Source organism: Haemorhous mexicanus, chromosome 6 (genome assembly GCF_027477595.1).
Source record: "Haemorhous mexicanus isolate bHaeMex1 chromosome 6, bHaeMex1.pri, whole genome shotgun sequence".
Taxonomy (NCBI): domain Eukaryota; kingdom Metazoa; phylum Chordata; class Aves; order Passeriformes; family Fringillidae; genus Haemorhous; species Haemorhous mexicanus.
In genome coordinates, this window is record NC_082346.1 from 39,511,862 (window position 1) to 39,525,879 (window position 14,018).

Below are 14,018 nucleotides of genomic sequence, written 5' to 3' on the forward strand. Positions count from 1 at the left end.
CTGATGGAAATAGCTTCACATTCCTTTTTATTTATTAATGCCACAGAAGAACTGGTGTTCTCATGAGAAAGGTGCTCATGAATTTTCATTCAAAATAATAAATTGGTGTCCACATTTTAAGAAATATGTTTAGGGTTCAAGGGATTAGACATGCAACTCTGCATATCTGATTCCTGGTTTACCAAGACAAAATATACTACTTAATGTAATTTTAGTTATTACATAGCTAATGGTTTTAGCTTATTAACCAACAAACTTCATCAAGGAAGCAGTTTTTACCTGCCCTTTAACTAATATTATAGCATTTTTGTTGGCAATGTTTGGGTACTTTTAATAGAGGATTTTTTTTTCTTTTTAAATAAACAGATGAACTAATTTATTCATTTTTTAGTGTTTGGTGAATTAATATAATCAACCAAAACTGGATCTTTTCTATGATAATTGTATCTTTGACACTCATCGGTATTTCAGAAGCCATGCTTTCCCTGGTTCTGCCTGTGGCAATATAAAAGAAAGATCTGCTAAGCTCAGGAAAAGTAGATTCTGAATAAAAAAGAAATATTAAATATACCCCAGAAGTACTGACAGATATGTTTAATCTTAACCTCTCTCTAGTCCTACAATTTCTTGATTTTTCTGAATATCTTTTTAGCAGCTTAGTTACTTGCATCCTCTTCCAAACAGTAACTTAATAGCGATCACTAAATTAATTCATTTAGATGCAAGATATTAATTTTAAAAAATCTGGTTTTAAAAATATGTATCAGAGATATTCTAAGACCATTGAAAGTATTGCAAACATATTAAAAAATATTGATAATGCTCTGTAGGCTTTGCTATCTTCAGGGTCAAGCAAATTTCTGCTGTAGACAGTTGCTGCTTAAAAACACTCCTAGATGACTTGACTTTATTTCAGAAAACAAGAAAAAGCAATAAAAAACCAAAACAAGCAGACAAAAAAACTCCACCAAAAACCCACCCCCCCAAAAACGAAAACAAAAAAACCCAACCAATGAAAAAAATAAAAACCCACTAAAAAAAGAAAGAAAGAAAGAAAAAGTACATTATGTAAACTATTAGGAAGAAAATCAAATCTCTTTTGTCTTGTATCACTTCCTGGGCTTTTTCCAGTGAATCCTGTTTCTCTCACTCTTGGTTTTGGGTTGAGTTTCTGTTTAGAACATTACTTTGAAATCAAATTATTCAGTTGTTTTCTAATGCTTATCTATGTTTTATAAAGGTCAAAGAAAAGTGTGTTTCTGTTTCTTTAAAGGATTGGTTCATTTCAATACACAAATAAATGGACCAATTTGGACTGTAGGTAAGATGTGGACCTTTAGACACAAAGCAGATGTTTGGATCCAGCAGATCTCTTGCCTATTAAAGAAAAATCCAAGTCCACGTTCTAGTGCATTTTCCTAAGGCATCCCATGCCGTTCTGTATGTAGGCTTTGTTTCACATCATCTTCATATATTAATTTAGGATTTGCACTGGTACAAACCATCCAAGTCCAACTGAATCTGTACCAATTTACAGGTTATGAAACCTAACATCTTCTGTTATAGAAGATAGGTTTTAACAACTGCCTGCCAGGTTTACATCTTTGAATAATATTTGGATAAGATGGAAGAGAAGAAAAGGAGCAGTAGGTACTGAAGATGCAGAATGGTAGTACTGCTTTCTGAGGAAGGGATGAAGATTCAGTAACACTGCCAAATATACAATTCAAAATGGAGTTTAGTTTTATTTTAGTTTCCAAATGATATCTGAGTCAAACACCTCCTGAAACAGGAAAAAAGCCCTGAACTCTAAGTGAGACTTATATTTCAATAAAAGTAACCCGATCTTTTTTGCTTGCTCTTCTTTCTTTGTGGTAACACTGCTTACCTTCTCGGGGCAGCAAGCAGTTTTAAGTAAGTGCACCTCATAAATTATTGAGTAAAAGTATACTAAGTACAGTGGATTAAACTAGAGGGTTACTTCAGACGCAGGAATCAGCATTCGTGCATTATACAATACTTTCTTTGTTGTCAATTCATTGAAAATAATACCACGGAAAGCAAACGCTTTCTTGAGCAGAGACAGTTCTGCTTGTCACAGCTTTATCTATAACCTTTCAAAATTACCACGCACGTGGTACTCTCGTTAATAACAACTAAAACTGCAGTAGGACTAATGACATTAAAAGCCTGTTTAGCTTATTGTTTCTCTGTTGAACCACTCCTCATTTTTTAATGGAGTTGCAAAAAAGTTCTTAATAATTGGAGAAATTAGCTTCAGTGGAACATGCTCTATTCTTTGATCAGTATGGGAGTTTTTTGATACTGGCAAGGCTTTTGTTGGTTCCAATTTTGCAAGTTTGAAGATCCCTTTTCAAGAGGTATCTATTTGACGAATGTGCACTTTTTCAGCATGTACTTTCTGTCTTGTATCACAGTGTTTTAGAAGAATCTATGCTTTGCTTATTCACTAGGCTTTCAATAGAGAATCACATTAATCCTTTTAAGCTCCTTATTCTAATGATTTATTTTGTTGAAAACCGTAGTGATCCTCCTTTGAATTTTAATGATTGCTGGCTATTCAAGGATTCATTGTTTTGACTTCCTGTCCTTACCTTTGTTTCTTACATGTCTGTAGGGAACACCTGTCTAATACTGTATCTGGCCTTAGTTCTCACTGGCTTACCATATTCACTCAAGCCTATCTTAAGGCATTAAGTTGAAATGCTAGCTACTCATCCATGAAAATAAACGTAGGATATTTACAGAGATAGGCAGATAGACAGCAGAGGGATGGCTGAATGGATTGAGTAATTTTTTGATGTAAATATTATTTTCATATGAATTATATCAAGGTGAATGTTGCAAAATTTGCTCAATATAAAGCTAGCACTTAAAAATAATTAAACAACACCTATAGGGGATTTATATTTCAAAATTTTTGAAGCAAATGCAGTATGCCAACAGTTGTCAGGATTTGGCATCAGCTGCTGAATTTAGGTCATGGCACTGGCTTAAATTGGATTTCAGGTTTCATTTTCATCCGCACTGTATAAATACAGAATGTCTCTTTAGAAATATAACTTGGAACATCATGAGTTTTCAAGAATATATTATTCTAATTCAAGATTTTAACAACTACACAGTATTTATGCATAATACATTTTGTTCCTTATCTACAGCCTTTTGGACTTTGATTCAGAATACCAGGAGCTCTGGGATTGGCTGATTGACATGGAATCCATTGTGATGGACAGCCATGACCTGATGATGTCAGAGGAGCAGCAGCAGCATCTTTACAAGGTTAGCACTACCGTTACTGCCTTTACCTAGCTATAGAAGATCTGATTAGCTTGACAAGTCTTTCTCTCACAGGATATCGCGGCGTTCATTGTATGTATCATGGTGTCTATTAGAATTCCCTTCCCTGTCCCCAACCTCATTTCCATCCCCTGTGCACTGACAGGCTGCACCGACATCATAATTGCAAGAAAGTTCCCTTTATCACATTCTATTTGGTGTAATTCTATAGAAGGACAAAGATTTGTCTTCAAGATGAATAGAAATAAATGAAACTGCATTAATAAATAGACTGAAACAAAATGAAGGAAAAAAATGAAATGGGAACTTTTAACAAAATGTGTTTTGATTGGAGCTTTCAGCTGGATTTTTATCCACCTTTCAGACCTCATCTGGAAAGAAAGACATTTGCCTTGATTTTGGTTTGCTGCTGCCAGGATTCAGGACTCTTCCAATTTAATTTTTATTAGTTACACATAAAGTACATATTGTCATGTTAAGTCTTCACACTTGGTTGTGATTTGAGCAACATGATTTTGAACTTGTAGGGTGAATCTATAGGGTCTAATTCTAGCATATATATTTGTACATATATGCATGTGTATATATGTATATATGTATATATGTATATATGTATATATGTATATATGTATATATGTATATATGTATATGTACATACATGCATATGGACACACATGGTTTCTTTTATTTGCCATAGCAGTCTTAACCCAGATTTATAATTTCTTTAAGATAGATAATACTTGTAAGAACATTCCTCAAAATGTGTGACTTGATCCTAAAATTGTTTCAGGCTTCACTGTGTGTCTGAGGAGCTATGGGTCTGAAGGGTGGGGGTGCAAGGAGGGGCTTTCAACAGAAATATCAGGCTGCAGTAAATCTTCCTCATTTAGGCAATTTTTATTGGAGTAATTCTGACAGTTGTCATCCTTGAATTGCTTTGAGCATATGGCATATTTCAAAGAGCAGATTGTGAATCATAAAAAATAAAATTAATAACTAACCACAGAATCAGCAACACTATAATGACAAGAAACAACTACCCTCTAGCTTTTTTTTATTTCTTATCAAATAAATGGTACATTCAAGGTCAAATAGAAGTTGTTCTCTTTCTCCTATGATTGCATGATTTGATAATTTGTTAAATACAACTATTTTTTTCTTGCTTTGGCATCCTGTTTTCTTAATAGTTTCTTTGAATTTTATTCTTTCTTATTTTAGTTATTCTATTTAAAATGCCCAGTAAGAAGGGGTTGTCATGTGAGTTAAAATATGTTTATAAATGCAAATATAATTTGGATCCAAACTATTTTAGGCTGTGAGTTTCATTCACTGGTCTCCATTTCTTGCTTTGACAATTATCCTTTATTTTTGCTATTGTCTTTTTCTTAACACAGTAAGTACTTAATCAGACTTAATTGCACATTAACAGACCTGGCCTTGGTCAGGCTCAGAAATAAACAATGTCAGAAATGAGTAAAGATTTTCTTGTGACTCTAAAATAGGGCATTTTGGTAGTTAGTACCTGTCCGTATAAGGCCAGATTGTAGCATGACTGATTTAACCGCTAGTTTTAGTCCTATACTAAAAAAAAACCTGAGAAATATAAATTGTAACTTAACAATCCATCCATCAGTATGAGAAGGAACAAAGATTAAGCGGCCAGTTCAAGTATTTTAGATACTATTTAATATACTTCCTTTCTTATTTCTAAATGTAACCCCTAAGAATAATTATAGATGGTAAGGCTGAGATAATAGTGCATGATGAGCAGAGTAAAAAAGGGCAACAATTTAATAATATGTGCAGTATAATATGGTGGAAAAATGGGTAATATTATATATGCAAAATGGGAAGAGTTTCTTAATATTATGAAATTCTGAACCGTGATAGGCATGACACTTCTGAAAGCAGAAAGTTTGATAGAGTAGCTCAGTCTGCAGCCTGTGCAGCAGAGACAAACCAGCAGTGATTCCAAAGAACAGGCAGCTTATTTTTCCTGTAATTTCTGCCAAGAGATCACAGGCTACTGTATCAGATTTGAACCCCTATCTCAAAACTGCTTATCTGGTACTTGGTCACTACAAAACCACTTGAAAAAGGGTAGGAATAGACTCCTTGCCCTCCTGCAGTGAATATTCACTGCATTTACCTTTCTAGTAAGAGCAGCAAGGAAATTTTTAAGGACTGAATAAAAGCCCTAAGTAGAGATGTGGAGTTTGCTTAAGAGTTGACTGAGAAGTGTCCACAAAGCAAGAGGAATATTTGCAGGTAATGTAAAATTCTTAAGTGCATTGCATTTAGAACGATCATTCTTTCAAAAAAAAAAAAAAAAAAACAAACAAAAAAAAAAAAAAAAAACAAAAAACCAAAAAAAAAAACCAACAAGAAACCTCCAACACGACAGTGAGCAACCTCTCAAATTGTTGAAAGCCCGATAATTTCAGACATTTAAAAGTAGACAAAGGATAACATTAGCTAATGGAATTGAGGGAACAATTCTGCACTAGCAAAGGAACGACCAGATAAATCACTAGCTCTTTACCATCCCTAATTTTAGAGATTTGTGTGACAATGAATCATGTCCTCAAAAAGAGTATTAATAGTTTTATAAAACTAGCCTAGTAAACCTCTCTTTTAATCAGTGGTGACACCCATTTTATTCAGAGGCTTTTTGAGAGTCGTGAATGGTCGAGTGCTCATGAGCACTGCCTGCTCTTCCCAGAGAGCGCAGCCGTTCTGGTCTGCAGGGACAGAAACCCAGGCAGCTATTATTACCAGAGCTCCTCAATGACGTGGGGTCTTATGAAAACACAGGTCTTGCTCTGGTTTCTCTTTATCAATTACAGCTTCAAATGTGAACCTGCTAATTGCACTCTCTGCATTTTCGTGGATTCTCCTAAAACCACAGATCTCTCTTCTCAGTTGCTGAGCTGACAAGTAATTGCAGCTCAGAGCCAGCTCAGCAAGCAGCCCCTGCCAGGGAACCTGCTGTGGTATCACTATTACCAACAGTAATCATTGCCCCTAAGGAGTCTATGAATGGGAAGGAGCAATGATGAAACAGGTAATTCAGAAGGGGCAAGCATACATTAAAGCAGCATAACACAATATATAAATGCTAATATTGTATATAGGAAAATGAAATATATTTTCATGGTTAGAGTATTTTCACAGTATCTATTTTCAGAGGCAACATATACTTAAGGAAACTCTCAGCTTAATTTTTTTTTTCTAATATTCCAGGAACTTTATAGTTTTTTACTAGGATCCCTATTATCTCTCTTAACTAGGTTTTATTTTTCCCTTATCATAGGATGAGCATAGCCACATTTTTTGTAATACTGAATATGAATATACTACTTTCTCCAGACTTCCTAGATTTCAGTTCATAAATTTTAAAAAAAGAGAACATAGACCTAAATGATTTCTGCATTATAGCCCTAAACTAGCTAATGATTTTGAAAATCAGCTAGTCTTTGATAAAATGGCAGTAAAAGAATGAATTGATGACAGTTTATTTTTCCTCTAATGCTTTATCTATTATTTAAGAAAAAACTAAAAGGAACACTTCCATGTTTTGGATTCTTACTTCTTTGTACTTCTATAGCAGCTCAGTTTGATGCCAAATGTATCATGTTTATTTCATTTTAATCTACTGCATGTGAGCCTGATCTTATAAGCTCTAAGTACACAGAACTTGCATTGACTTCAGCTGTATTCATATGCCGTTACTGGAGGATCAAATCCAAAGAATTTAAACTCTGCTAATTAGCCCTTTAGTAGGAACTTGAGTGATTCTGTACCTTGAATGTTCAAAAATGAAGCAAATCAGTATTTACAAGAACTGTTGAGATTAGAAGTGAGTATACTGGCAGAAAAGTTAATGATAATTCTTTCCATTTTCCTCTGAAGATTAATTACAAAACTTAATTGTGTTAGATTAAAACCCCATTTAAATAAGTACAGTATGATTGTTAAAATTGTTAGTATGTTCAGAACAAAATTAACCAAGCATTTGAAAATATAAAATAAAATAAATATTTTTTTTTCTGATTACAAGCAGTGTATGGTGGATTTATTGCAACCTGCATAAGCCATAAGTCTTTTACTAGTAATTCTTCAGCAACGATTATGATAGATGGAAAAAGATCCATATGTAGTAGTGCAAAGATTTTGACAGTATTTAGTTGGTACAGCTTTTGAACAGGTTGACTGCTGAGCTCTTTCATCAAGGGGAAGTGGTCCAGTGTATTAAATAACACAAAAATGCACATCAAAAACTAAGGATATATTTCAAAAAAAAGTTGAGGGGGAAAAAAATCTCCCAGCAGTTTTTGTTTCCCTGCTGGAAGCTCAATCCCTGCTTGGAAGGTGCAGTTAATTTCCTCCTCTGGGTGTGCTGCTGCTCCATTGTGCCTTTCTCGCTGGCTCAGTGTGCTGTGGCCCGGAGTGGATCAAACAAACCGTGGTGAAAGTTTCCCTCATTTGCATCACTTCTAGACAGCCCTGTCGTACTCTTTGCTGACAGGAAATCACTGTCTTTGTCACCTTTTTTCAGTGATCTCCTTTTGGCAGAGATTGGCCATGTGACCAGGATTAATCACAACAACAGTTCTGGCTCAGAACTCAATGACATGTTTTCCTCAGCACTTCAATAATGGTGTAGAGGAGTCAGTAGGAAATGACTACATTAATTTCAGAGTGAAAAGATAATTAACACTTAAGGACTAGTGCTATAACCTATGGAGCTATTATTCAAATTAAAACTAATTTATTGCAAACTTGTGAAAAAAAACCCCACAAAAACCTGGTTTTTAATGCAACTGTTAAAATAATCTCGCAAGAGTCCCTGAGTTTAAAAAGAAGCACAAACTATATTTAACGTGGTAATATAAATACATAAAGATTTCAACATTTGAAACTGGAGGCTAAAGTATGTAAAGTGCTTACTTAGATGATATGAATAGGATACTGGCAAACAAAAGCAGCAGTGTGCTCCTAGAATGCTGTGCTTCAAGGAGTTTCCTTGGCAACAGAAATGCAGTTCCAAAAGTAGACAGAACTTTCCTCAGAAAACATACTATTAATAACAACCTTCCGGAACAACTTGGAACAATTTGACTACTTGGCAATAAAATGCCAAGTGTTCTGCAAATTAATCTAACACATAAGAGTTGTATGTTTCTCTTGCCCATAATTCTCCTGAACTGGAGAGTTCTCTGCTGTTAGAGGATACAAATGTGCAAAGCTGTTCCAAATGCTGCACAAACAGAGAGACGGCTCAAATAGCAGCAGCCTATAAGGATCAATTAATGTTCTTCGTATCATTTTAACTTGTAAACCAGATTAGTTTAATTGGATTACTTTGTTCCATTTAAAGCAAGTTCTGTGTACCTACTAAAGCTGCATTGCAGTTCAGTCTTTATTTCAAGTAGATTTTCCATATAAAGAAAACTTATTAAAAGATTAACAGCCTGCAGAGTGATATATTTGGACAATATGCTTAGGGGATTGGTTATAAACTATAAAATGTGAAGATATTTGCTCCTAAGCAGCATATTCTGCACAGTCCAGGATTCTTTCTGTCTGTCTGGTAACCCATCAGTGCCTGCATGGAATTGCAAAAATAGTCAGTTTTAGTCAGAAGAAAATGATGGTTGTCAGTTTAGAGGAAGCTCTCAGCACACGTCAGGATTGAACCCCTTGTAGGGAGTAACTACAAGTCTGCTATGCATGCAGTATTTTTAGGCATGTCATCATTTCTGCAAGAGCCAAAAGAATAAACTAATTTCAGTTTTGCCTTGCCAATAGGAATCATTAGAATTCCACCAAAGGCCATAAGTTTACTAGACAGGAAAGGTAGGCTGTGCTAGTGCCTCGACTTTTCCTGAATTCTGAGCTCTAAAGGTTAAAAGTAATCAATATCTCATTGTGCAGCCTGATAATAAGTAATAACCATGATGTTAAAATCTAAATGACTGCAGATAGCACTTAGGTGTGTTGACCCATTTGGAAGGGCTTTTTAATTGCAATCAGAAGAGTCATTATAGTTTGCTAATCAACTTTTAGGCTACCTTGCAAAAATCACCGCCTTTATGAAAAATTACTTTAATCCTGATGGCAAATTATGTCCCAAAGTGAAAGCTTTTATTTTATCTGACAAAGTTTAATCTGACAAAGTATGTGCAAAATAATGTCCATAGAGATACTCATTAACAATAGCATGTCTATTTCTTAGATAATAGTATGTCTGTACTTATGTCAACATACATGGGTTGATACATGCCTCAGTGGAAGTTAATCTTTGTTTCTTACACTGTAGTATGTTTTTAACTGTCATGTATTTTAAAATGACTTTGCACAAAACTGGCTTCAGTTACTGTTTTTCACAAAGTTCAGTAATTTTCATGTGCTAGGCTGGATTTTTTTTCCCAGCAGATTAAGAACCTCAATGACTTTCTCCACTAGGTAGGAAAATCATGTTTTGTATGAGAAGTCTCAAAAATGCATGATATACCAAATAGCAGTAAAAGTCTGACTGCTATTACAGTGTTAACTAGATGAGTTCAGGACCTGACACAGCAAAGTTTCCCACTATCTTATTAAGGGGTGATGAAATTGGTTACATTTTTCTGCACATGTATTTTCACTTTAGTTGCACTGGGGAAGAGAGTAAAAATTCCTTTGTCACCCATCTTATAACAACTAGTTCATTTTTCAGTGGTTCATATGTTCCTGTAATAGGATTAAATTCCTTGCTAATTCTGGCAAATTTTGTATTTTTCAAAGCAGAAAATATAAATATTGTTGGGAAAATTCTTAAATGAATGTTAAGAAATAATGAATGTAAGAGAAATGTTAAGTTTTAATGTCTTATATAATTACAATAGGAAAATATCGATTCCCTCATCTACAGAATTAAAACATCTAGAAACTGAATACAAAAAGAATGTGAAAAATATTTTTACATTTTCTTGGTTGCTTTCACAATATATTTCAAATGTAAACATGCATTTTGAAGACAGTATTGTAATTTCTATGGAGCAGACTCCCTGTATTTATGCAAGAAGTGGCTTCATGCATTTCCCAAGACTAAGTGGGTTTCTTCCACTTTTTTCCAGCATGATGTTGACGATGAACTTCACATTGTAGCAAAGCAGTATTTACTGAGCTTGTAGCAAAAACCAGCACAGCTTTTTGGAGATTAAAGCAGTGTGTCTAGAATGAAAGAAGCATTTGACTTCAAACAAAAGTAAATGTGTACCACATAGCTGTCATCACCATTCCTTACTACAGCTGCAAAACATGGACAATTTACAGTCATCACGTCAAGCATCTTAGTCAACTCCACATGCTCTCTGTTTGTGCCCTTGCTGCTATAAAATAGCAAGATAAGGTCCTAAGCAGTGAGACTTTAAAGCTGCCTTCCACTTGTCTCTCCAGTTAATATATTGAAATAAGATAAAATGAGGAATGTTAATAACACAATAACAACATGATTTTTGAAGCTCTGCATGGACATGATACTGGTTTTTTTTAGCAGCTTGGCATATCCCTCTGTTTTAAAGCAGTGAAGATAAAAATATCATGAGCAAAAATTATAGGTGGCAATAGCATTATTACTCTATTCCTCAAGTTAGTTGCCAATTTTTAATGTACTTCCCTATTTTTCCACATCATAGTCCAGGAGAAAATATAAATTTTTTTTTAACTCATAGGAACTGTGTGGTTTGTCTGTGATGTTTTGCTTCATAAACATAATACAGGAACTACTATTTTCTTTCCAAATTAGTCCTCATCAGTATACCTCAAAAATAATCAATACTGTAATATTTCATTCATAAAAATAAACACAAAACAAATGACCACAGAATAGCTTTTTGGCAGGTTTTCTATAGGAAACCCAAATTCACTAAATCTTCATAAACTTTCAGTGGCAATATATACAATGAATTTATGTCTAAATGATAAAAAGTAAGTTGCAGTGAAGTATACTGGTTTATAATCTCCTGAATTTTTATTTGTATATGTATTGTATTTTTATTTTTATAAATATATATGATAGACTGTATTTATATATTGAAAATATGTAAAATATCAATATAAATTATTTATGTGTATATATTTGAAACCTTTTTACATACTTAAGGTTGGGTGATAGTTTTACTTTGTGTGTATACACTTTTGATATATTGTACCAAAAATAGCTACAGCATTTTGTCTAAATTTCTCCTTCTAACAAGGTAAAATAAGCAATCACTCTACTTTAATTCATAATTTTTGCAGTTGTGGCTACATCAGGTCCAGTGGAGGCTTAGGGCAGGCTGCAGCCAATTCCTGTGGCAAGTGTGAAATACTTGTGGTTCTTAACTTCTTGTGGATGCTGTTGTATTGCAGAAATCATGGTAGCTATAGAATCCCAGTGATCATGAATCTGTAAATATTAAAGTTGGCTCTATGATGAGATGCTTTTGGGGGGAAACAGCTGTAGGGTCCTTCACATCCTGTTCTGGAACGACAGGTGCTATTACAGATGTGAAGGACATGTGCTAGCTATGTCACAAGCTGCAGGGAAAACTATGCAGAGGTTGTCATTTCCCCAGTAATACTCTGGGACAGGGAGCCATGTGTGAAGACTACTTCAACTACTCTGGGAGCAAAGTAGACCAGCCCCTATCATGAGGAGTTTTCTCTAAGGGCTAATTCAGAGCAGAAGCTTGTTAAGTACTCTGAAATATTTTCAGGAAAACACTTTCTCTCTTACCACTTTCTCCACTGTTTGGATAAAGAGGCTATGAAGATCAGACTCTCTAAATTTACCACTCACTCATCCTGATATCACAAAAAGAGGGTATTTTTTGTACCACTGTATAGTGTTTATGCAAGGCTCCAGTTTGAAACTCATTTGTGATACGCCCAGATTTTGACAGACATTGCACTGGAGTTTGATTATCTCTGCTTTACCCATTGCTTTTTCTCAAAAATAAGCTACATGTATTGAGACTAACACGCTTATTTTTTGATGACCTTCTTCCAGACACATTCTACCGTGTCTGCTATGTAGGTGGAAGAACAATAATTCCTAAGAACTCTAAGCTTGTTGAAATATGTTGAAAGATCAATTAAACACCATCAGAAGTCAGAAGTGGACAGTCCTGTGATCCCATTTTGTTGCCTAAAAAATTTCATTGCTATTATTTTCGTTTTTCAGCAAGAGTATATAATTCTTACCCTCTAAGAAGAACTGGTCAGTGGGACACAAATAATGAAAAGTCAATTAAAAGCTATAAAAAGTTTTCTTAACCAAAACCAGAAGCAAAAAAAAAAGGATATGGTAAGGTGCCAGGAACTAGAGCAACCGTGTGTAACTATAGACATGAAACATTTCTTAATTTTATCTCTTTGCCAGGATCACTTGTGAAATACACAGTTACCATTCAGAGGGAAGACATTAAGGTAAAACCAATCTAATATATGTCTCCAAACAGTGGGAGAACTATCCAGAGAAGTGCCAGAACAGAAAGAGCAGAACACACACGTAGATGTAAGTTGAAAGAACCCATGAAGCAGGGCAGATGCAGACTGGCTGAAAATGTTGGCATTTCAGTGCAACATATGTAGTGTAACAGGCAACAGAAAAAGTAGAAATAGAAGTGTTCTTGACAAAAAAGAGACAGGCAGCCAGATTGAATATCACAGTTACCTTTGAAATTAAAATATAGTGTCTGAAACCATTGACAATTTAAGGTTTTAATGAAGAAGTAGATATTGGTAATGTGGCTTGAGCAAATGTAAAGATTCTCAGTGCTCTAGCAATGCAGAAGGCTGCCAGGCATTCAATTGCTATATTTGCAACTATGCTATTAGATCAATGACTAATTTGATACCAGCTGGATTATAGAGTCAGCTGCAGAACAACACTGATAAGGAGCAAAATTAGACTGGAAAGATGCAACCAAGCACTGCAGATGGGCAATGAAATCATGATGAAACCAGTGAATAAGTGCAGTCAATCAACAAACAAGCCCTGAAATAAGAGATGCCATCTCTTAAAGTTTACTACAGTTGTTTTAGAAGAATTCTACTCACCCAAGCTCTGGTTTCAATTGAAAGACAATAATCAAAGCAGTACCTGAAAGAAGTAGGAAAGTCACTGTGATTGCTCCCTGGCATTCCAGCTGAATATAGCATATCTGAAGAAGATGAGCACTTACATGTGAAATGGAAAATCCCCCAAATCACCCTAAAGAGAAGGAAAAGGGAATTCTGTTAGCCTGGTAAAAGTGCTGGAAAATGCAATGTGGCAAAGCAAAGACCCTGAGCCCACAAAATGTAATGGACAAAACATTTACTATTGGTCAAAAAATCCTGGTATAAACTGATTCCAAAATACTTGTGAAAAATGCCAAAAACAGGATATTTTACAATTTTTTTTTCCAGGGCAACAGTGCTCACCATGGTGCCAAAAACATATTTTGGAACAGTGATCTGAAAGGACAGCAGAGCATTCTGTTGTGGATTTTGTCAGATATCTGTAGGCTTTTGTGCTCATCGTTCTGAGCTTCTAGGGGTATTCCAGTGTAACATAGACCTGACACCCTTCCTGTAGTTAGTAGCTGATGTCAGTGTAAGCATAGGAAAGAGAAATGTCTAAGAGGAGGCAATCCATAAACAACCCTTTAATGGAAACCTGGACA

General features: G+C 34.9%; 1 protein-coding gene across 1 annotated transcript in view; it reads left to right on the forward strand.

Annotated features, from left to right (window-relative positions):
• AKAP6 (A-kinase anchoring protein 6) overlaps positions 1–14,018 on the forward strand; it is a 211,012-nt gene that overhangs the window by 131,642 nt on the left and 65,352 nt on the right. Inside the window, exon 8 of the mRNA XM_059849889.1 lies at positions 3,183–3,303. Within this exon, the coding sequence (XP_059705872.1) occupies positions 3,183–3,303 (121 nt within the window). The remainder of the gene's footprint in view (positions 1–3,182; positions 3,304–14,018) is intronic.